This window comes from Drosophila sechellia, chromosome 2L (assembly GCF_004382195.2).
Source record: "Drosophila sechellia strain sech25 chromosome 2L, ASM438219v1, whole genome shotgun sequence".
Lineage (NCBI taxonomy): Eukaryota > Metazoa > Arthropoda > Insecta > Diptera > Drosophilidae > Drosophila > Drosophila sechellia.
In genome coordinates this window covers 13,372,412-13,397,305 of record NC_045949.1, presented here as the reverse complement: position 1 = coordinate 13,397,305, position 24,894 = coordinate 13,372,412, and the positions used below count along the sequence as shown (strand labels likewise).

General features: G+C 43.3%; 2 protein-coding genes across 4 annotated transcripts in view; one reads left to right on the top strand and one right to left on the bottom strand.

Annotated features, from left to right (window-relative positions):
* The window catches only part of LOC6617900 (neural cell adhesion molecule 2), a 41,365-nt gene that overhangs the window by 3,666 nt on the left and 12,805 nt on the right, over window positions 1-24,894 (top strand). For both annotated transcript variants that reach the window (XM_032717307.1, XM_002042172.2), the window contains exons 3-6: window positions 24,114-24,155; window positions 24,356-24,561; window positions 24,631-24,696; window positions 24,760-24,799. In XM_032717307.1, the coding sequence (XP_032573198.1) occupies window positions 24,114-24,155; window positions 24,356-24,561; window positions 24,631-24,696; window positions 24,760-24,799 (354 nt within the window). The remainder of the gene's footprint in view (window positions 1-24,113; window positions 24,156-24,355; window positions 24,562-24,630; window positions 24,697-24,759; window positions 24,800-24,894) is intronic.
* LOC6617901 (glycerol-3-phosphate dehydrogenase, mitochondrial) lies at window positions 2,791-5,159 on the bottom strand. 2 transcript variants are annotated; one of them, XM_002042173.2, is made up of 2 exons: window positions 4,481-5,159; window positions 2,791-4,427 (listed from the first exon to the last, which is right to left on the bottom strand). In XM_002042173.2, the coding sequence occupies exons 1-2, from the start codon at window positions 4,997-4,999 to the stop codon at window positions 2,928-2,930; spliced, it is 2,019 nt and encodes a 672-aa protein (XP_002042209.1). In that variant the 5' UTR covers window positions 5,000-5,159; the 3' UTR covers window positions 2,791-2,927. The 2 variants fall into 2 exon arrangements, with proteins under 2 accessions (XP_002042209.1, XP_032573210.1); XM_032717319.1 differs by having other exon boundaries at window positions 4,340-4,405.

Sequence of the window (24,894 nt, the reverse complement as noted above, 5' to 3'; positions counted from 1 at the left end):
AAAGAAAAATATTTTTATTGATATCGATTAAAATTTAAAACCTTTAAAAGCCTGCATTTTAATCCTCCTTTGACCAAGCCTGTGCTACAGTTACAGGTAAAACAACTTTCTTTTATTAAAACTTAATGGACCTCGATATTTGGATCTGCCCAGAAAAATGTGTGTGCCATTAAAAGCAATTTCGGAAGAGAAAATAATTTCAGTTTTTGTTCGCTGCTGCTTTGCCTAGTTTTCCTGCCTTTTCAAAAGGTTGTTCACATCCAATTGGCCAAGAACAAAAATTGCACATATTTGAAATATTTATGAAAACAATTTTCCATTTTCATCCGGCCGTGCGGAAGGGGGGAGTGTTTTATTTGCATATTTGTGAAATTTATCTTTGGCTAAGCAAACGGAGAGACCGACAGATACGGCGTAGAAAACGCTCAAGGATATTTTGTGACATAATCAAATATGCTTTAAGCCAGAGCCAACAACTCAACCCTTTTGAAGTCGCTGCCAACAAAATGAATGAACTGCAGATAAAAGATGTTGGCCCCTGCCACGTCATGCTATTTCAGTTGTTTCCTCACATACACACATACATATGTATATGCATTGTGCAGATATTTTACAGAAACATTTTCCACCCGTTCGTTCCCCAAGGGGGGAAGGAAATTTTCTTATTTCCATCTTATGCCTTCTATTTTATGAGCATGGAAATGCAAATGCTTACAAGACGTTTAACATGTCACCTGCGGGCAGAAAGACACTCCGCAAAATGCTCTCCACACTTATCTGACAGTTGTGCATCTTTGGCCTTCGCCTTTTCCATTCGGCAAACGTATAAAATACACATTTGTTTGCCTTACCATGTTTGTCACTTATCGTTTGGACCAATGTTTTGCAGCTGAGTGCCATTTCCCCGGCCACCGACTTTCCCATTTCCACTTCAACTCGGCTCGAGATAGCTGTGCTTGCGTGTATTTGGAGATATATTATGATTTTATGCATGGTTTGCCCAAGAATAACTATTTTCGCAATGCTGGAAATATGAAAAAGTTCCATTGCAAGTTCGCACTTTATTTGGCTAGATGGAAACTGCCTGAGTGCAGTCGTGTATGCAAGTGGCAAAAATAATTTAATAACATGGCAAAGGGCTCTTTTAAATATAAAATTATTGGCTCACATACTTCAAAAATTGGTTAAAAATATTTAGAGATGTAAGAAGCTTTTTTTATGATTTTAAAAACGAATTCATGCTTTATTGCATTTCCTGGTATATGTATTAATAACTTTACAACACAACTTTTGCATTTACGCGGTATTTTTCACACATACTAAATTTTCCTTTGCAAGATCTCAATCTCTACTTTATTCTCAGCTGCCGCTGTGATTTTTACACCAGAAGTACTACAGCATTTTTATGACACACTATTTTCCTCTTATTTCCGATTGTCGCCTCCCATTACATTCAGAATTTTATGGCGGCTCTTCCGCTATACGTTCCCTATGCTTCTTATTTTCGCCATTTTAAGGCGTTATTTCTCATTTAATACGTTTTTTTGGTACCCGCTAATGTCCTTGACTGGTATTTTTGAAGCCAACAGGACGAAGGGCTCCCTTTTGCAAATCGCTGGCAAGGATTCTTATTATTATGGGCTCGCGTGTGCATCGCCTGCATTTTAGCCTATTACTTACTTCCTCCGACTGCTGCCCGAAACTTATTAAAATTCTTCGACGCCGCAGTGGCTGAAAGGGGAAATGAAGCGAAGCAGGCGTTGGCCACACTGGCAAACCGACCATTGCAATGGTGTGGGCATTGCAATTTATGCTTGAAGTTTCAAGAAATTCCCCAAATAGTTTCGCGTGCTCGAAATTATTAACTCTACTAATCAGCATAAAAATGCGGCCGAAAAAAAACTGCAGGTTTTTGTTACAAAAGTGAGGCGAAAAGTGAAAGTGTTCTGACTTCGGCCAGCTAATAGTTTTATTTAATTCAGAACGAAATTTTGCGCGTGATTTCACGTAAGGTTTTTCCAACCGTCATTTAAATGAAGTGCATAAATGATGTGTGAACCATATGTCTGCAACAAGTAGAGTATTTAATGTCCAGCCAGTCGAGCAACTAGGAAAATAAAAAACCATGAAAGGGAATAATTTTTGTTACTATTGCATAATGCTGCTATTTAAAAATGATAATAAGGAAGACTTCAGTGCTAAATTTTCATTTAATTTTATTGTTAACTTCGACGCTCTTTAAAAATGCGGCCATAAAAACCCCATTTACATGGCTAACGAGCTGTGGCAGGAAAAATGAGCTACTTACAAAACGCCACCCACGAGCGTACTCACATTTTCCAGCGCCAATCAGCCAATAAATAAAAAGCAATATATGAACGATAAGCGTATTCGGAGAATAGCAAACAAGAAGAAATGGTTTTTGGGCTTCAATAACAATAATTCAAAATTATCGTCCCCAATATGGCAAAAAACCCTAATTTATAAAAACAAATGACAAACGAAGATTAAAATAAATTTATGAAAGCTGTGGAAGGGCCCAAATGAAAAATCGATGCATCATTATTTAATTTGCTAAAGCAATTCAGAAAGGAAAATTGTGGAAAACTAATACAGATCAGGATAAGGATCTTCCGCATGATCCTAGATAGTAAGGAACTACCAATATCGCAAAAGACCCTATCGTCTATGGGTATCAAGAATTTAATAGATGATTAACTATGGATGGGATCTACTGTAGATGTGGATATGATCTACAGTAGTAGTAATAGTAATAAAGTGCCATTTTATTTAAAACTGTTGTTCCGAACTTTATTTAATGGTATAGAAAGACCCACACGCAACGAAACGTTGGCTATTTAAAAATTTCACCATATGAATTTGTTGCGCCAAGTGCTAGTTAACGCTTTCTGTCCGATGTCAACCGATTAGCGTCCGAGTCCATAACTTAAGCTCGTCATGAGGGGCAAGAACATGCTAGACATGGATCTATGTTGGACCAAGGGATGAATGCAAATCTTTCTTGATATTTCCATCGAGTAGCTCCTGGCCCCCTTGCGAACTGCAGCCCGACAGCAACATCCCTCCGAGGAGCCCTTCTTTTTCGGCTTGCTCTTGCTGGTGCTCCTAGGTTGGACTATTGATCCCAGACCCATTTGGCGCACCAGAAATTCCTGGGCCGCCACCATCTGCTCCTTTTGCTCATCCTCATCCCAACCCTTTTCCGCGGCCATGATCTTGAGAATTTTGGGCAGCATGTGTAGCGTGGCGGCCGCATCCACGAAGGCTATGCGCAACCGTCGTGCGATGATGTCCACAAGGGTGCAGGCGTACTCGTTTCGCATGGCATACTGAATCTCTGCCTCTATATAGGGGAAGCTCGGATGAAGGCGCTTCTTCATATCGGGAGCCTGAGAGAACAGTGCATGTCCATTATACCCATAGGAATCGGAGATATGATGAGCCACGTCCATGGGCACACCGTAGTCCTGCACGAATTCCAGCGGCAGCATGCAACACCATGATTCGGCTCCGTCCAACTTCAAGTCCTGTGTCCAACTGGAGGTCACGTGATCGTCGCATAGTCCACAAGATTTAATTGCCAAATCTACGGCGTCGGCTGCCATCACGCGGTAACTGCTCCATCGTCCGCCGGCCAGCGTGATGAGACCGTCGGGACTAACCTCGATCATGTAGCTATTGAGCGGTGTTCCACGCTTGTCATCATCACTCTCCTTGTCGGTGGGGCAGCTCACACTGGCCTTGATGGCCGTCCAGGCACTAAGCACGTGGCAGCGCCCCAGCTCCACGCAGGGATCCATCCTTTTCTTGGCTGCTTCTAGCAGACAGTCCACGTCATCTGGTTCGGGAGTGGGACTTCCACGGCTAGACACTTCATCCAGGTCCACCTCGCGACTGCCTAGAACCATGTGGTTCTCAAACGGCACCATATAAACAGTGAGATCATCATTTTTCTGAGCTGGACTCAACAAACCGTAGTGTCCGGAACCAAAATAGCGAGGCAGGGATACTTGGGTTTCCAGAGTGGGCAACAGAATCGGTGCGGTTCCCTCCTTGTCCATCTGCCGGATGGCATCAGTGCTGGAGCCAGTGGCATTGATAACTGCCTTTGACTGAATGTAGAACTGCTCGCAGGAGATCCTGTCCTTAACGCTTACAACTCGGCAGCAGCCCTCCTGTGGCATGATCTCCACCACCTCCATGTGGTTGCCCACATTGGCACCCAGGGCCACCGCGGTCATCACCAATGCGACGCACATGCGGGCATCGTCCACCTGACCATCATAGTAGACGACACCACCGCGAAGCCCATCGGTTTTTAGCAGCGGAAACTCATACATGGTGGCCTCCCTGGAGATGATGTGCGATCCACGGATATTGGAGGCTGCAGATATCCAGTCATAAACCTTGGAACATAACTTTAATACTTCTGGCAACCAGTCTCAGCTCGCCAACCTACCTTCAATCCCAGCCAGGTGCAGGGCATCTGCAAAAAACTGTAGATGGGTATGATCATGGGCTGGATCCGGTTCAGATGCGGAGCGTTCTTCAGCATGGTCACCCGTTCGCTCATCATTTGCAGCATAATGTACAGCTGCTCGACATCCTTCTCCCGGAGGGCAGTGCCCAGATATGAACCACTGCCATCGATCAGCTTACTGGTTCGTGAACTAGAGCCACTTGCAAAATCCTCTGCCTCGATTAAGGCTGTTTTAAGACCACGACACGCTGCGTCTACAGCACAACCACAACCCACGGCTCCTCCTCCGATCACCAGGACGTCGAACTCCTCGGCCTTTAGTGCATTTACGTGCTCCGCGCGAGATGGTACCACCTTCATTGTGCAACAGTGGTTTCCGCGAACTTTAACCCTGCTCCGCTGATAGGTGATAGACGATAAGAAGGCCTGGCTCAAAAGCTGACGATGTTCGCTAAGATGAACAGCACTTTGCGCCAGGATGGCGCCCAACTTGGACATAGTTAATCGGACCTTTAATTGAAGGCAACACAACAAAAATTTCGAATTTCGAGGGGTCGCGCCGTTTTCCAAACGCTTCCCAAATTTTCGAAAAATATTCAAAAAGGTATACAAACAGAAGGTTTTAAAAGGCTTGTGTCATTCTGTTAAGGCAGCCCTCTCAAACCTACTTTGTTAGAGACTTAATTTGTTTTTAAATGCCAACAAGAATTAATCGCTTTTTTTAAATTACTAAAAGTAACTACGGTGTATCTTTCTAAAATCTATACCTTTCTTATTAGTTACCATTCAATCATGAATTTAAATGTGCTCATTTAATTGCCTGAAAAACTTCGTTGAACCCTTTGGCGAGCAGAAAGCCCTGTACACGTTTAAAATTCAATAAAAATTTGAAAACATTGTAATTGAGCGACGTTGCGCCCCCGCCCAAAGCCAATTAAAATTAATGAAAATTATAGATATGCGGCTTGTCGCCTCGCCGGTTTCCTCTGCACCTGGGCGAAAAGGTGTCGGGCTGTCACAGTTTCTGACAATTTAAACTCGTGACTGGCAGACGCGAGGGGGAGAAAATTACAATGCTTAGCACATTAAGGTTGGAAAATTTAATTACATGCGATGGCGATGGCGAAATGTGGGGGAAATGGGTAAAAAGCTCGCCACTTTTCGATGGACAATTGCGGGGGGCGTTGGCCAATGCTTACCTGGGGCAGATACAGTAGCACCGCCCACCCACATTTGTGCCAGAATATTAATGCTCTTGGCAGCGAATCCCAGGAGATGGGTGCTCCGGTCTGACACGGCCCGCGTCTAATGAGTTTGTTTAAGTAATTTCAATTCATTTGTTAATTTTCAACTATTGTCTCTCTATTGACTCTATTAATGTGCCCGGGGCCTGTGTCTGTCCATCAGCCTGTCATTCCGTCACTCAGAGCCGAAGTGTTGGCCATCGGGTTCGTTTGAATGTTTACCCAACTGAATGAGTGAATGAATGTCCTGTGGGAATGCGGTGCTTTTGACTTTGGCGTGCCGACGACCGACATTGTCCTTTTGTCATTGGAATGGTCATTAATACTGTGCCTCGGCATAGATCAACTTTCGATTGGATTGCTGATTGCCCGCATTAACATTGGATTGTCATCGAGTAAGACGGTTTTTGGTTTTGGTTTTGAGTTCCGAAGAAATCAGTTCAATTTATAAAATAGTTAACTTAAAGAACCGCTAAATAAGTTGCTGCATAACTTTCAATGCATTAAAAGACTAGCATGAAATAAAATTTAAATTTATTGAATTATATATTTTATATAAGCTTTTTCTAATGTGAAATCAACTTCTTTATTACAACTATCAGTTGCTTGGATTTAAACGACTAAGATCGGATTTTCTTACCATTTTGAGTCCTGCCAAAATTGTTTCGCTAATCTTTAGCTGCCGTTCAACAACTTCAGATAAATCTTCCGGATCTTGTTAAAAAGTTAAATTTGGTTGACCATATTAGGGTCTTATCCTTCCTGACCCTCCTTGGGACCCCGAAGAGAAGCAACAAGAACGGCGCCCGAGGCCTTCTAAATACAAATTTCCGGTGTAAGCCACACAACAAACCTGACCTAAAGCCCCCCCCTTCCCACCTTCCCCCGCGCAGGCGACCATGTTGGCCCTCCTCCAAAATTGGCTGCTGAAACCAGGCGACCGCCACGCCCCGGCACTTTGTTACATTTCGTTACCTCGCCAAAGTGCCTCAACACATTCGGCGGGATACGGCGTGGCCTTGTTGTTTCCTGCTCACCTTACCAGCTGGTCCACCCACCCACCTCTTCCACCCCCTTTCCTGGTTGCAACTGGCTTTGTTTTGCGGCTCGCTGTTGCTGGCGTGTGGCTCACCTTTTTTTTTTGGACTTCTCCGCCCAAAACAACCTGCCACCACCACCCACCGCCCAGTTGGTCTACGGGCATTATTGCAGCTATAAAGTCAGTGCCTTGAACTTTTCCTCTGGCTGTTTTTGTTTTGTCCGTTGTTCTTTTGGTCCGGCTTTTCTTTCCTTTTTTTTTTTAATTCAAGCTCTCTTTTTGTCGCCTTATTGCCATTGAAGTTTGTTTTTTATGGCCTGGCCGAGCTTGACAATAAGCACGGCGGCGGCAAAACTTTTCCACTTCTCATTTATTATTACGCTCGACAATTGCTGTTGTTGTTGTTGTTGTCCTGACAACCGAGCGACAGAAATTGTCGTTTGTCCATGTTGCCTTCCTTCGACAGCAAACGAAAGCTAGGAAAAAATCTAGAAAAATCGCAGTGAAAAATACAACAAACAGCTGGGCGGTGCAAATGCAAACAGGCGTACAAAAATTCATCTAAAATGTGTTAAAAAAAATCCTGGCAAAAAGAGCAAAAAACGAGAATTAAAATAATTCAAAATAAACGATTTGTTGCGCTTCGGCTGGCAATCAGCGAGGTGTTAAGTGGCCCAAATTGTCTGACAACAAGGTGCCTTCTCTTAGCCCCGCCCCTCAAACATTTTACACAACTTTAAATATATTTTTGCCAACTTTATTGGTGAACGTTTTGATTTATAAGGACAAATGGAAATGGCTTCCTTTGGTCAATGCAAAGATGTAATTCTTCGGCCTCAGGTGCGCTGAACAGCTTTATTAAATTTGTTGAACAAAAATTGTTAACATTTTTTGCCACTTTTTTTGATATATTACAGCTAAAAAAATATACAAAGCGCCTAGCATATTTTTTCCCTTTAATCAGCAAAATTCCAGCCGAAAGTCCTTTTCAATTGCCAGGAATTGAGCCTAATTTAGCTGTTGTATTTCTGTGTATTGTGGCATAATTGAGTTGCACACGCACGAGGCATGGTCCGCCAATCCAAGACAAGTGGAGGGGAAATGCTTTCTCTGTCAGATGCTCGAGCTGTTGGGTCGAGTATAAAGGCGCTAATTTGTAGCAATTAGTTTGGCACTCGGCCATGGCAACAGGATTGGGAAATGGCGACTGGGCTTGGCCAAAACGAGATGCCATAAATAGTCACACAAAACGCAGGACACTGTGCGGAATTCGGCATATGGCACGCAGCGAGGACTTTCCAAAAGGACATTTGATAACAATTGAACAAACGTCACGAGGGCAGCCAGGCGTTTAAAGCGAGTAAATGTGACACATTTTCAGCGGCATGACATCAATTAAATTTATACCTTTTCTGTCACCCAGAAAAACACGCAGTGTCTGTGCCACATGAAAATATTTTATTTTTATAGCTGCCTTTTCATTACTCAGTAGGCAAAAGACAGCATATACTGAATGTATTTAATCTGCCGTCGTTGATTGCAAAATTTAATTTAAATGCCTTGCTGTTTAATGTGGATCGATCGTTGTTTGCCAATATGGTTATTTTTGCATTTAAATATTGTTATCAATATGATTTTTGTATGAAAAATGATACTTTATCGTAAAAATTGTGACAGTTCTTAATTGTTGAAGTATTATTAATCACATTTTTTTTTTGTATGACTGCCATTTAAATTTACATATGTTTTTAAAAAATAACTATTTATTTGGTTGGCAATCTTTGTGTCTGGTAATCTTTACCAAATGCAGAGTAAGGGTATCACCAAGTCGTTGCTGCTCCCATTTCGTTTCCCCTTTTTATCCTTTAGCTTGCCCCCATGTCTCAGCAATTGTTGTTCCCTTGTTGTAGGCAACACTATTTGTGTCATGCAACAATGTAATTGCCACTGTCGTTGTCATTTCCGCTGGACACACGTTTCAACGACAGGAAAAAAGGCCAGGCTAGGAGAAAGGGAAAAAGCATTAAAGATATTGCAGGGAAAGGTCCTGCGGATGGGCGGGAATGTGAGAAAGTTGGGCGTGGCAGCCGTGCGGCGGAAGGAAGTGAGTTGTAGGTCGGCCATTGTGCAGTTATGCGGTGAGCAACAGAGAACTGCAGCCCGCCACTCGCACTCTACGTCCACCCGATAAACACTCGGTACTCTAGGCACCCCGTTTTTTTTGACACCCTACTTGCGGCAACACAAAATACTCGAGTGTTTTACCGACGTTGTGTTTTTGTTACGAGTAAAAAAACCACCCGAGGCCTGCTGCGCAAGAGCCGTTTGGGTGAGTGGACGCACAGTCAACGATCGGCCGCACGTCATTTTTTGTATGCGGGCTGCAGTTCTCTGGTCATTTTTTGTACGCCTAAAATTTGTATGGGAGGAAGCGTGACGGGTATAAGAAATGAAGGGTAAAAGGGAATACCCAAGAAAAATTTCGTGCTCACGTCTTTGATGGACTCAAAGGGTGCCACCCGTTTCGAATCATTCCGTTATTTATTTTTCACACGTCGCTACCTGAATACTCTAATGACAAATATTCTTATATAAAGTAATTTTTGAAATGAATTTTGTGACATTATGTACTATTATTTTTACTATAATCTATATTTAAATAATAATAACGTTAATAATATATATAATATATAATAATATATATAATATAATATATATATATTTATATTATATTAATAATATATAATATAATAAAATATAATATAATATATATAATTATAATAATATATAATAATAAGATGAAGGGCATATTTTACAAAGTATTCGACAAAGTCTAGAGCCACGCCGAAAGAATAGTGTGTAAACGTATGGAGTGTAAAACGCATGGAGTTACGCATCTTGTCTGTGACTCGATTACCTACGAGACCACTCGAGTATTTTTGGAAACACCCGAGTATTTTTGGAAACACCCATGTGTTTAACGGTATACCCACAAGTGTTTTTCTCACTCATCCCTTTTTAGGCAGTGTGTGATCGGCACCCGCGACGCGGAGCACCGTATTGATTCGGGTGCGCGCACAACGGGGTGTCTTGTCTACATGTTCAGATTTATACTGTGTGTTTGTAAGTACCCGCGATGTGCGTGGCGGGTAGCACCCGCACACAAAATTGTAGGGTGTGAGTCGAGTGGTAAAAAAGTGCCACCCTTGCAGTTCTCTGGTGAGCAAGTCGTATTGTGGCGCCCTTTGGTCCCACCAAGGGCTAACAGGGGGGCAGGGGTAAATGTCCTGGCCAATTGTCAGAGGCGCGGGCCATGTTAAGTTGAAAATAATAGACGTGGACATGGCTGTCATGCTGTCAGTCGAAGACGATGTGCGCCGGACACTAATCGATGTGGACAAATTGCAAAGGTTGCAGGCTTAGCCACCCACCCAGCTGCCCATAAACCAGCTTTATCCTCCGCCTTACCTTTGGCTCCCTGGAAATTAATGGCTCAATGAGGCAGGACATTAGCTGCTTGTTTGCCCCCAGGAGGGATTTTTAATTGCTGCCTGGGTGGTCATTCTGTGGTCGCTCCATTTATTTGTGTTCCCCACAAGCACCAGGTTCAACTCCTGCGGTTGACCTTTCCCCCCCAACCATCGATTATCCACTGCGATACCTGTACCTCTCCCCGTTTTAGCCCGCATTTGCCTTTTTAGCCGTGCTACAGTAAACTTGCGGTTGCCCAGAGCATCGCACTTGCATTCCATACCAACCAACCACTTTGAACCCATCAATGTGGCCTCCACATCACCATGTTTGATAAATAGCCCGAGGGTGCGGCTTATTTAAATTCACTGGCTGTGAATGAAGTCAAGCGATGGCTTCTAAATTACGGGATACTTAACTTACTAATGGCTATTCTATCGTAGGTATTAAAAGAACACTGATAGTTAAGATAATCAGCTAATGCAACAGATATCCATAGTGCAAAATATCTTTAATATTAAAGATTTTAAATAGCGATCAATTTTTTAATAAACCACATTTTTCCTTTTGTTTTTAGGTAAGTTCGTGTCCACATCGATATTTAATTTTGGCTGCCCGTCAGTAAGTTTTACCATTTTGTTATTAACCAAAAGTTGCACACAACCGACTGCTATTAAACTCTAAAGCGCCCAACTTTGTTCCATCGGAAAAGTTTTCTATTTCAATTTGTGTGTTTCAGTTTGAAGCAGTGAAAGCATTGGCCATCCACAAATGGCCAACACCTCCACTTTTGTTGAATCCGTGCTCCCGGCACCGGGCACCGGGCACCTGGATCCTCGCTTCCTGCCTCCCGTCTCCTGATACTGGCCACATTCGACACTTTATCACCTGGTTGGACACTGGCATTCAATGGATCGTGCTTTTCCACACGGCCATAACATTTAATGGCGCTCCGCTTAACGCTTGTAAACACGTCGGGGCAATCAGAGTCCTGGCCACGCCTCCGCATTGTATATGTGTGCAGGACTATTCGGGGAAATTCGGTTGGGTGAACTGGGAGGAGGGCAGTGAAAGTTTGGATTTCTTTTCACAAATTATGCCCACCGGGCATGCTAATTTCACTTTGGCTTTTGGCCCTGTAAAAGTCTACAATTACGGCTAATAGCTGGCTGCTAAAATCAAATGCAGCAGCCCATTCATTATTGCTAATTGCGGTAACCAGTTGGCGTCCGTATTATTACAAATTAACAAATCACTTAGTCGCTGAAGGCAAACTCAAGTCTCTGAAAACAACGAAATTAATTAACCAACTTATTCAACTTTAACGATTTGGGGCAAAGAATCTGGAGCGCACTTAATTTGAGCTTTTGGCGAAAAATTATAAAAGCGGAAGGCAAACTAAGAGTTTGTCTGATAGACAAGGTGTATACCGTGCTTTTCTAACCTTAATTTAATATACCGAAATATATATATGCTTCTGATAGCATATAGCATTAACTAATGACCCATATCTTAACATAAAATTTTAGAGTAATTCATATTAATAAATATTTATTGTCGCCCGCCGTCGCCAAATCCCATCATTACCATATTCGTGGCCGAAAGGATGTAAGGGCCTATAGAAATCGGCCAAGTTGCCATTAGGCCTTAACGCTTCGCTTAGCCCGTTATGGGAGCTGATGTTCATTGGCACAAAAGTTTTCAGTTTTCGGCTGGCGGCAATTCTCCTCGTTCCGAAAGCAATTATCCTCGGGGAAGTGTATTCGACTTAATTGATTTTCCTGCCGGCAGTCGGTACGGTTTTAAAAGGATTTTAATAAGCGCATTGGGAATGCCTGGCTGTGGGCGTCGGTCTGTATATCTATATGTATGTATATCCTTTGTCTAAGGGTCCGCCTTTTGTGTTCCGTCCTCTATCCTTTCGCATGAAAAGTTCAGCGCGCATTTAGATAACAACATTTCGTCGGCTTTTTCACACTTTTGCCTTCCATTTCGGGGCTAAGTAAATTTTGCAGCCGGACGTGCCGAGGTCCTGAGGCCAAGGACCCGTGGAAGTCTGAGGATTTGGTAGGTTGAAGTTCAACCGGGTCCTGCTATATGTCGCTGGCTATTTGACCGGAAGTTAAGCGGCCTTTTTCTGGACGACTCGTTCACTAAGCAGACGTCTAAGGCGATTCGGGTTAAGTGTTTTGTGTGCGCCAGCTTGTACTTTAAATACAATTGGAAAATTGTGTTTATTTAATTGTCCGGAAAGGCATTTAGTTACGGTTCCTTGCTATCTGCAAACACTTTAGTTTTCGAACTTTATTGGCCATGTACATATATCGTGTTCAATTAAAATGATTATGGCTATAAGCGTGCCATATGTGTTTTCCATATTGTACAGGTTTCAGCCAATGTTTATATGTGATGTAAAATGTAATTAAAGTTATTTTCAATGACTTTTTTAAAGAGATTGCTTGCATAGAAACACATTTTTCGACTTCTTCATAAAGAGAACCCTTTTCGAGGGACTGAAATTCATGAATTCTGGCCTCCGTCCGACTTTACCAGCTTTCCGAGTAACATTCCCATTCATTTGCCGCACATGGTGGGTGCAAATTTTGTGCAGGACTCATCCCATCTAACCAAGCTCCCCTTCGGCGCCTTTCGTCTATGTTAATTTCGCATGGATCTATGACCATGGCGCCTCTCATGTTTTTTGATGATGAAGAGGTTTCCAGCATGGAGCCAAAAACAACAAGAGCACCCACAAAAAAACAACTCCAAAATTACGGGTATTTTTTTTTTTTCAGACGCATCCTGCATTTGAGGCTGCAGCAAGGGCTTCCACTGGCGAATGCGACGGAGATGGCCGAAAAGCAATAACAATAACGACCACATGCACGGCCCACAGTTTCCACCAGTTTCCCGATTTTCCCTGCGCCCCAGTCTCGCTTTATTTTCTGTTTTCCTGCTCGGTTTGATGAACTTGCCAGCGCGGAAAAGACGGGGAAAATGGAGTTGCCTTCGGTTCGGCAATTGCCGCTGCCTGGCTTCGATTGTTTTTATAGATGATTTTGATGATGTGGATGGGAATGGGTATGATGAGGTGGTAGACATGGATGATTTTGTGCTGGGGAAACCCATTCTGTTGTGATTTCGTTAATAGAAAATGTAATTGCTGTTATTGATATTTTTACAGACCTAGACAATGGCTGTGATTTTCAATGGGATTACGATTACAGAGGTTGAAGTAGGAAGTCGAAAGATATGTATAAATTTAAATACAGATTAAACTTGTAGTTTAAAAGGCATTTTTTCAGTCGTTTAAATGGCCTTTATGACTTTTAACTTCGCCACCATAAAGGCCAATTTAAGGTGAGTGGTTTTTGGTAGCCAATAGACACCTGGGAGACCAGCAGACGACAGCGATACCTGGCCTTGTGGTTAACCACACAAGCCATGGAATTCCAGACACAGACCAACACAGTCGGACACAGAGTGAAATTTGCATGCGCACATCCAGAGAGCCAGGAGTCAGTGGAGCATAGGTTTCCTTTTTCTCCTGCTTGTCAATCAGTTCATCGACTGCCAGACTTTCATGACATTTTGATTGACTAGACAGACGAAAAATAGAAGGAGCACGGAACAGAGTCAAGCGATTGTTGCCCCACAATTGAGCTTTAAGTGCAGCGAATTTAATGGAGCAATAGAAATCGCTTAACGTTTGGGATGGCTGGCTAATTACGTTAATACACTTGAAAAAGTCGAAAGTCAAAGCGAAGCTCATCAATAATTACAAAGGAGCAGGAAATGCCGAACTGTGGAAAGTGGAAATCGAAATCGAACTGGAACTGGGACTGGGACTCCTAGACACGAACGCCACTCCGAGCTCTTGTCGAGCTTTTAGTTGGGCAAAGTCAAATGTTGGCTACACCATAAACACATCAATCTTAATTAGAATCCGACATCGCAGTGCCTTGGCACAAATCGAGAGTGAAGTTTCCAGGTTTCAGCCAATTTACCGAGAATTCTTTGCCAGAGGATCCAATTTCTCTGCCACCCACATCAATTGAAAACTAATTGCAGGTGTTGTTTTCTTTGATTCGCCCTTCGAAAAGCCAGCAGTGCGTAAATATTGTTGTTGCATTAAAAGTCAGAAACAGAACAATTAGGTAATTGTACGAAATGAAGTGCTCAATTGAAGGATCGAGTTAGTTAAGCTTTTAGAAAGATTCATCCATATCTGGATGAGTGCAACTATGACCGACTGAGGCAGCTTTGAAATGTGCGTCCTTCGCATTCCATTTCCGAAATGGAAAATAAGAATTCAGATACAGATGCTGGTAATAACCCAGTGCAGATACCGAAACATAGTTGGGGAAAGTGCCCAAAATACTCGGACTTTTGCTCGAGCTTGGCCATCTGGCCAGACATTTAGCACTCCAGGGATAAAGTTTCATTAGAAGCAGACCAGTACGGAGCTGCACAAGTAAGATGCGGTATGACAGAGACCAAAATTCTGGGCAGAGCAGATGGAGCCGACACCCCAACTATCATTTATGCTGCACTTCACTGCAAATAGCACTTGAGGCTTATGACACTGCCACCAGACCAGTTCCAGTGCCTCACAGTTTCCGCACATCGCCTCCAAGCCCGTGCACCCTGACCCCAAGTCAACTCCCCTCCATTCGTGCTACCCTCCATTCGCCGCCACTTCACTTCAAGTGCATGTGAAACCGCAGTTGAAAGGCATTTATTGTACCTGCCATTGTTGTTGGGCTCGGAGATGCAGCTCAGACTGTGGTAAGCCCTCCGGTCCGCCCATCTACCACCCACTCGCTGGGCTCACAAAAATACTGGGCTCACTCTCATGAATGCCAATGCATGCAGGACTCATAAAAAGACGGCGGCTAAAGGGATGGCAGCGTGAGCTTAAGGCTCACGAAGCGCGTGATGAAAGTCACGAAAAATTAATGTTCAAAAACTAAAAAACTATATAATTCAATAAATTAGAATCTTAGTTCATAAATTATAAAATCTTGAATATCCCAATTGTAGTTTAGATTTTCACAGCACTCTTTTTGCTTTCCTAATTAAAGACTTCCCTTCACGAGATCATCTCTACTGCTGCTGCGTCTTTTTGTGGGTTAGGCATTTGCTAAACGACCCTAGTTAACCTCCAGGCCAAATAATTTGCATCAAGCACTTGCACCAGTACCATTACCATTACCATTGCAAAAACTTTGCCAAAGAAGCCATGCTCAGAATCTGGCTGTGCCCTCGGGCATAATATGTTTCACTCCCTTTGCTTGAGCATCCTTCGTTGGCTGCTTGCTTATTTTAGTTATGGCATTTGGTGAATTTTGGCCAAGTTTACAAGATTATGCGCTTAGTGGTTGCCTTAACATGAATTCAAATGGAGCACCTCAAACTTCCACTCGGGCGTGTTGAAAACTTTCTCGGCGAGGTGCAAAACGAATATGGGCTAGCACGCATTCTGCCTGGGGAGTAATTAAATAGCAAACTCTTTTTCTGACGAGTGTGCTAAGAAGTGGTGCTTATAAATTGGCTGTTATCTTTGGCCAGAGATACGCACTCTGATACCACGGACAACTTGACTGGTTGACTTCGAAATACGGACAACCAACAGGCTGCATTCGTCAATGCTGGTAGTCGAACATGAACAATTTATGGAATTTATTAAATTGGCCAAGAGGCTGCCATTGTTTGGCTACAATGACCCTCGGGATACGGCAGCCGAAACCAAGGCAAACAAACAAACAAACAACGAGCATTTCTCGCACACGGCCAAGGAAATCTTTTCTTCGTCTTTTCACTCTCACTTTTCCGGATGGGCCGCACGGCAAACACTTGGGAAAATTTATGACAATGAGCCAACAACTGTGAGTGGTCATAATATAAATAATAAGTGGGGCAAGTCTGCAAAGGGGCGTATCGTGGGCGTGGCCCGTGCGTAACTGGTAACTGACCGTGGCAAAGTGTTGTTTTATGTGTGCCAGTGTGTGTGTGTGTGGGGAGTGGAGTTAAGGAAAAGCGAGCGCTTAAGCGATTCAACGGCCCATTGTGCTTGATTGAAGAGGGAATCCCGGAGCGAGCGAGTTGCTGAGAGATGGCTAAAGGGATTTCCCGTTTGTGTGTGCGGCACATGAGCCTGCAATTGGGAAATTATGCCCCCAGGACGCACTGAGCCGAGGAGGAGCTGCGAGAGCAAAGTGAAAAGCCAACTGCTTGACTTTCTGGCCTTCGCCACCTCAGTCAGTCAGTCTGGAGCCGGGTGGTCGTCAGCCCATTCCCAGCCACTCTCCAGATTGGAGTCAAGTTGGCCACATTCATTTTTTATGACCGCTGTGGCCGCCGGGCTCTTCGGCGACAGCCTGTTGAAATTTAAGACAATTTAAGTTAAACGGTTTGAGTCGAATGAAAAATGCTCCTTTCCCTTACCAAACATTTCGTAACATTTCACCATACTCCAAGTATACAGATAAATTATTTATACCTTGCATATTTCACTCAAGGTTTTAAACGATATTTATTGAGGGGTTACAGCAATAAATAGCCAACTTCTCGTTAACATTTAAATATTTGCTTAAAGCATTGCGAGTAAATAGGAACACAAGATTCTGCAACTCGCCTTGTTTTTTAATTACCTAACGAACTTCACTTAGCTTGTTCAACGCGGAATCCCTCAAAGACATTAAAACAGATGTCGCTAAGATGAAGGGAGAAAATTTACATTTGTCTTCAGCGAAGGCAACTGGCCGCAAAATAAAAAGCCAAAGAGTTTGCCACAAAGTTACTGAATAATTCAACGAATGTCCTGCCAACATTTTAATTTAAGTTTGCGCTTCGACGGTCCCCAAGATAAGAAATTTTGCGTAGAAACGAGTGCGGGTGGAGCTGGTTGTATTTATTTACACTTTGCTGGCCGCCAAATGACGGCCACAAAAATTAATAGAAAAGTTTCCCCAAACGACACTCGGCAAACAGCAACGGAGACGCGAGGCGGAAAGAACAAATTATGCAGCAATTTCATTTTGATATTTTTGTCAACACAGGATGAAAGGATGTTAATGTAAATGACTGCCCCCCAAAGAATCCCGCAAAAAAGGGGGGAAAACGAAAAACTTTTAATAATGTCTCAAAAGGCGCACATTTTTTCCCCTTTTTTTGTTTTATTTTTTGCGGACTTCAACAGCGGAAAAGGGAGTGGCCACAAACTCTTGTTCACACTTCATTTATAATTCTGGGACGGAACGGCCAAGGCCTTTTGTTGTGATCCAGTCCCTAATTATTATTTCCACGAATTCTGTGGAGTAAATTATGTTTACGATTGCATGCTGGGAACCGGCGGTCTTGACTTGCCCACATTAATGCAATCCCATTCGTTTTTATATCGCCATAGAAGTTTTTCTGTCCGCGCCGTTTTCTTGGCTTTCTTCGGTTTTATGGTCTACTTAAAGCAGCTCGAATAAAACTTTTCTCAGCCCAGACGTGCCAATGTTTATTTTAAAAACTAAGAAATCCGTGTCAGTCCTTAATCTTTAAATTAAAGTGAAGAGTTCAATTTTAACTTAAATCAAAATATAAATACTTTCCTTTAGAAAGATGGTTTATTTATTCTTAAATTCTTAAAATCAGAACCAAAAAATTTCAATTTACTTAACTCACCTGACTTTAACCGACATTTGTGGATAAAGCCACAAGCGGCAGAGTTCTATTTAATTACAAATCGAAACAATGCCTTTAACCACCTGCCGCGATATGAATAAATTTGAATATTTATCTCATTAAATTGAGTCAGCCCAATTTACACCTATTTCCAGCAAAATCGTTGCCCAACTCGAACCACAGAATGCCATTTTCCCCGCAATCCCAAATCCAAGGCATATGTTAACTGTCTGTACGTGCCAGACTGAAAGTGGCGACTTTATGTCTGGGAAAATGGCTTCGTTTCAGTTCCATTTTCCTGCTCCCTGCTCCCTGCCCCCTGACCCCTTTACCATTATCCACCCGCCCCCCCTGTGACCGCTCATTCTGACTGTCGACATATCTTAATTCCCATAACCAGGCGAAAGGCTGCATGAATTTCAAATTCAATTTGGCGCATTTTACATAATTTATTAAACAAAAGGCTCAACGGCAGAACAACAACACAGCGACAGGCGTAAGAGCAGCTGAGCGTTTTATTGCATGAGCGACGGCTAACAAGGCACTTGTGTGTATGTATTAATGCGGTGTGGTGTGTGTCGGCAGGGGGAGGGGGAAGGTGGGTGGTGTGGCAATGGTGTGCGAGCGGGGCAAGCGTGGCTTTTTACATAAATAATTTAGGTGTGAAGATTAAATCGTTGCGATATGGCTGAAATTGTTGACAACTTAATTTGTGAAGTGGTTTCTGCGGCCGGAAATGTTTGCCCGGAAATTCACTTCGTGGCCTCTACTGCTCGCCCAGAAGTATGCAACAAACAATGATTTTAATGGCGAATCAAAAATGATCGAACACAACACTCGCCACTTGAGGCACGCAAGTGCACCGCCATCTCCGGAAGATAACACGGCGCATACGTAATCTGCCCGGAAAAAGCGAGTAAGGCCAATTGAATTATTGAAAAATTATTCAACTCGCAGCGAACTGAACGGAAGGGAATGGCAGGCATAAAGTGCATTTCTCGACGCGTGAGTGTGTGAAATATTGCCTGAATAATGCAGCAGACTCACAAGTTGAATTCACTGCTGCCGCCTGTCGATTGCTGCACTGGACACAACTCGACATCTTCCCCCGTTGCACCGCCTTTCCGCTTGCCTGGCTGCAGTTTAATTGCCGTCATCTGTTTGTTAATTGCTGCATAATTGTTTGAAATAAATTCACTTACGACTCGTTTCGCTCCGTTCGCTCCATTCGCTCCTTTCGCTCCTTTCGCCCAACTTTCGGTGGCAAGATGTCGCCAGTCGTCGAAGCGCTGACATATGGGGCGTATGAGTAATGCACTGCACAGTGTCGGCCACTTTTGATGGTCATGCAATTTGCATGTCGTTTAATTTCCCGCTGTCACATCGCCCAGTTGAGTGAGTGCCTTTTGAGCAGGAGAACGAACTGAGTGAGTGACAGCCGCATGTTTAATTCAAGAATTTGAGGACTTTGTTGCACCTGAAAACTCTCAATCTTTATTGAACTCTGAAAACTTCTGTTCAATAATGCTTTGAATCTTCTCTAATAATTAAACGGACCCTTTAAGTCGTACTCCTACCACTTTAAGTGAGCAAACCGCAATTATAAACGCATAGTTTCACCTGCCCGTAATCCATTCAACTGCGTTTGTCACACTCATTTATTAAAACGTTAAGCGCAATTTAAGCGTAGCTGCTGTCAGGTGACTGAAGCCATGGCCAACACCTAAAGGACCCCCTCAACCACTCTGCTGCAGCAGAGTCCTTGTGTTCCTGGAACATAAGTCGTAGGGGGAAGTTGGCAGATCCGTGGATCCGGATCCGCACTCTGCTGGCTGGCATGTTTTATGTTTTCGCTCACTTTCCGACACATTTTCGCACATATTTTGTTTTTATTTGCAGCATGCTTCAGGGGGGCGGGAAAAGCCGAGTCGAGCTGTTGCAGCTGCCAACGCCACTCCAGCTGGACCCTGATTCTCAGTCCTCTGCCTTCGCGTCGTTATGAATAATGAGTTTTCTTACTGCAGTGCAATCTTCGCACTTGCTCTTGGCCGACTCTCGATTTAATTAAAGTTCTTAATGAGTTTTTCGGATCGCGTCATCGATCAGGTTGAATCTGGAATTGAACCATTGTCTTGTCGGCGAACAAGTAACTCGTTACACAGACTAAGCATTTTGGCAGCAAGACACACAATAAGTATCCTCCTAACATGTGTACTTCGGGTTCACTTCGAGTTCATTTGTCTGCCAAGTTGGCGAAATGCACTTTTGGCCGCATCCCCAGTTCGTTGTGCGGTCTCCTCTGTTTTCTCTGAATATATAACTACATATATTGTCGGGTAGATATTTGCTTTGCATTCTTAGACACTTTTTCGTACACCTCCTCCCTCAACTCGCTTTGCTCAAATTCACAGCATTCTGCCGCTTGGGTTTTCTGTGTCGGATTTTGTGGGAATCTGGTTGGTATTTCCTCTATGACAAAAAGTAAACAATTTGCACAAAGCATTCCATATGCTGCCAGCTATACTCGTAGTATGCATTCCTGATTAACAGTTGCTAACCTGTTGGGTTTGTCGAATAGTTCTTGTTTATTTCACGCTAAGAAATATTAAAAATGTGCGAAGATATGTTGTTAAACCATATTTTTGCACAATACTAAATGGTATTGTAAATATGTTGTTCGGTAGATCTTTGTTTTAAGAAAACATAAATTTAAATTAGCTGTGTGGCAACCCACTTATCAGTCAGTTTGATTATTAACATAGGTAATTGTACTGACACCAAATATTTTAGATTTGCTTACCTTTCTTGCCATATTAAATTACACATGTAGGCTCAAACGCCGTTGCAGTAATGTAATCGTCTCTAGTGCTTAAGCAATTGGTAATCAAAATTTAATACAATCAACTAGTTTCGCATCTTAGGCTTTAAGGTAAATAGGCCCCAGAGCCTTCGGTCATCTTATTAGGCACCCGCACACTCGCATTCGCATTCACATTCACAGTTGGGTGTTGGGCGATAAAGGCGGCTCAGAGGGTCTGAGTTGCCAGTTAATTGCATAATGAGCGAGAGCCGGCATTTAATCAGCTCGTTTGTCAACAAAGTGCAAGTATAATCAGTTTGTGGAACATTCTCACGGCTTGTGGTATGGCAATAGAGCTCGGCGCAGAAGATTTCCTCGCCTTATCAATCCCAGAACTAATTACGTATACGCAATGTGATTATAAGCTCGCCGCTTGTTAGGCTGCTTTGGTGGCAAGGGAATGCACGAGTGGTTAAGTGGGTGCTCGTAATGGGCCGCCAAGAGTCCTTAGCCAGGGATATAAGCCACAATAATGACCCGCACAAGGAGCATCTGCGATACGAACCAAAAAGAATGTGCTCGTTGTCCAAATATTTGTTGACATATTGCGGATTTAAAATGATTTGTGGCTGCCAATCCCCGGGAATTAAACAAATACATTTGAATAATGGCAAGCAATCAGCAAACAAAACGCAAGACTGATTGCCTGCAATAAAAGTGGACCATAAAAAGCGATAACATCATATTTATAAGCGCCTTCCAGACCCACGTCCTGGCTATAGGCCCTCCCAAGGCGCCGGCAAGCGTTGAAAGCGATTATATGCTTAAATATAAAAATGGCAGAAAGACAAATAAACGACAATAAACGGCCGGCAGAAGTATTTCTCCAGTTTTACCCCTCCGCCATCCAAGGACATCCCAAGCCAAATAAACGGAAAAAATGGCCAACAAAAAAGATGGGCCCATAAAAAGGGAAACGTAAGGAAAGCTCAGCAAAGACCTAAGCAGCTTACAGTGGGCAGAAAAATAATAACAAGTGGTCACTAGCGCTTTTAAAGCAACTCAATTTTCATTTTAGTCCCTTAGAACCAAGCAAAGAAGACTTAAAAATGTCAAACAATATCTAAGCTATTGTAAAAAACTAAACCAAATCTATCCGATTAATTAGTATTCTGATTTATGTTTATTTATGGGTATTTAGAATTGATAATGAACTGCGAATTTTGTTAAATGGACAAAACATGTGTCATGCTACCTAATTTTTACTGGAATAATTGCTTTATGCACCCACTGTATCCGCAGTTTATTTGCGGCCATTGTCGAAAATCGAGTAGGCGGCACGTCTTGGCAAAAGTTTTCTTTTGTGTGTGTCCTTTGTTTATGACGACCATTTGGTTTGCGGAGGCCGTCGAGATTAGGCCAGCGGATGGGAAGGTGGAATCTCCTTTCGACCAGGCTAACCACCCATCGCCACAACCTGTAATCCGTCTTACCACTAAACCGTTCAATATCCGGGAAACAACTGCTGTGCATAATGGCTGCTCGCACTTTAAGTTCATAAACTAAAGTTTGCGTTTTGATACCATCGAATGCATTTCTTATAGCTCAAATTTAAATTTAGCCTTGAATGTTGTCTCGTATTTTAGAGAATATAGAAAGTAACGAACTGTTACATTTTAGTACAATTTATTACATGCAGATAACTACTTTTGTGTTATTCTAGGGACTGTTCAAATTTTCTAGTTTGCATATAGTACTCGGCATCTGAATCGAGCTTAAGCGCACAGGATGGGCTCATTGAAAGTGGCTGGCACTTTTCAGCTCGGACATTTCCCGGTGCGTTTTGTTTGCACAAAGTTCAAAAGGCAGTTTAGGCTGCGGGAAAGGGAACCTGCCGCCGTCGAGCCTGACAAATTGAATGGTTGCCCGCGTTTGCACAAAGAGGCCAATGGGTGCAGGTGGACCCAGGACAAATAGAATCCGGTCGCCGGATCGTGAATAGAGCTCTGGAGCTCCGACTGATTGACTGGCGTCCAGGGGCCAGAGTACAGAGTCCAGAGTCGAGAATGAAAGTCGAGGGCTGTGTGCCACGTGAGCCATGTTGACACACAGCAGCTAAATAACAAATTAAAGGAAAAAAACATAATCACGAATGCAAAGGGTAAGCGCAGTCAAATGGGGTTCATTTTACATTGCCAAAATGCGAGAGAATAGCGGGTGCTGTGTCCTGCAGGATTGAGGCCAAAGGAGTCAGGGACAAATCTCAGTGGCGATAAAAAGGTGCTCATTAAATAGCAAAGGAAAAGTGAAACAGCATTCGAATGGAAAGCGAAAAGCTGCCGAGTGCAACCTGTCATGCTCAACTATGGAAAAAACTTTTGCTATATAAGAATGAAAGCAGGAAAAACCGGCAGCTAAGCTGTACGAAAAACGTGCTAAAACGTAAATCAACAGCGAAAATCGTGTTGAGCATTTTTTCGTAGCTGAAAAGGCATAAACAGCAGCTGCTCCGGGGGAACTGAAGTTGAAAAGTGCCCGAGGAAAATTCAGATGGACGGGGGAAATGGGGAAAATGGTGGGAAAATCGGGGGCGGTAAGCCAATGGCCAGTGGCAGGAAACGGTAGCAGTTGTCCTGCTGGCAAAGGAAGACGGGCTAAAGTGAACGTAATTCAATATGCGGCACCGTGTTAAAAGCTGTAAAAATGCTTAAGCGTTTTTCAATTTACCCGGTTTTATGTTACGGACATCGCTCGTCGAGCTCTTCAAGGCGAATGCGATTTGCTTTTGCTGCTGGCTCAAATTTCCCGAACTCATTTGTAAAGTGTCTGGCAGGGCCATAAAAATAAAAAAGGTTGAAGATGAATAGCCCAATATTTCCGATATTGCAAATAACAGTCGCAAACAAATTTGACTTCTCTGCCATCGGGACGAAAATGTGGAACGTAACATTACTAGTTTTGCAGTTTGCTGCAAGTTTTTATTGGAAAATTTCCCTGCCAACACCTTTCACCTTTTTTGGCACAATTATTTCCTGCCATTCTCGAACAGTAAAAGTTTTCGCTGCAGCTGCGGAGAATGAGGAAAAAGTGCCAACGCAGCCAGAAACAATTAAACTTGAACTTTTGTCATAGAACGAGTGCAATAAATGAAACTAAAAACAAAAATCTGAAAGCGCAGCCGGAATTTCTGTCGTATCAGCAAAACACGACGACAGACACAATTTCCGTCCTGTCTTCTGTCCACGACCAAGTTTTTTGGCTGGCCTGGCTAATTAATTTTTGTTTATTACCCCTTTGGAGTGGGCAGCCGAAATGTCGTTGCAGAAGTGAAATTAAATTAATTAAATGTCCTAACACTCTCCATTTCGTTTATTTCGCTTGCAGGCAAGCACACGCGACTGGACACCCAGCAGACGGCACAGGAAGGTAATTAATACGCTCCCATTTCTTCTGTTTTTCGAGCGTCACACGGGACGTATGCGCAATGTGCCGCAGTGCAGCGGACACAGGATGCTAGGAAAATGTCCGTCCCTTCTCTCTTTTGCCACCGGCAAGGTCCCAGGGAACCGAAAAGGACTAAGTAAACAAAATAAACTATCTGTTTCACCCCGTGTTTATCCTTGCAGATTCCGACTTCCCACGATTCGCGGAACCCATTGCCAATGTCACCGTTTCCGTGGGTCGAGATGCCCTAATGGCATGTGTGGTGGAGAACCTCAAGGGCTACAAGGTGGCCTGGGTGCGGGTGGACACGCAGACGATCCTATCCATTCACCACAACGTGATCTCTCAGAACAGCCGCATCAGCCTGACCTACAATGACCATCGATCGGTGGGCATTACTGCAAAATTAATAAGTTAAATTTTAGTTAAATTTTAAAACAATATTTCATTTTTGCAGTGGTACTTGCACATCAAGGAGGTTGAGGAGACGGATCGCGGCTGGTACATGTGCCAAGTGAACACGGTGAGCTCAAGTGGCCTAAGTAAGTCCGGGGAATCACCAATTTAATCTCTTCACTCCCTACAGGATCCCATGCGCTCCAGGAAGGGCTATTTGCAGGTGGTGGGTGAGTACGACAACTAATCCCTATCGCCGTCCACTGACCCCCAGTGTGACCCATTGGCCACGATAACACCCGCCTCGCTTTTTCCCCCAACCATC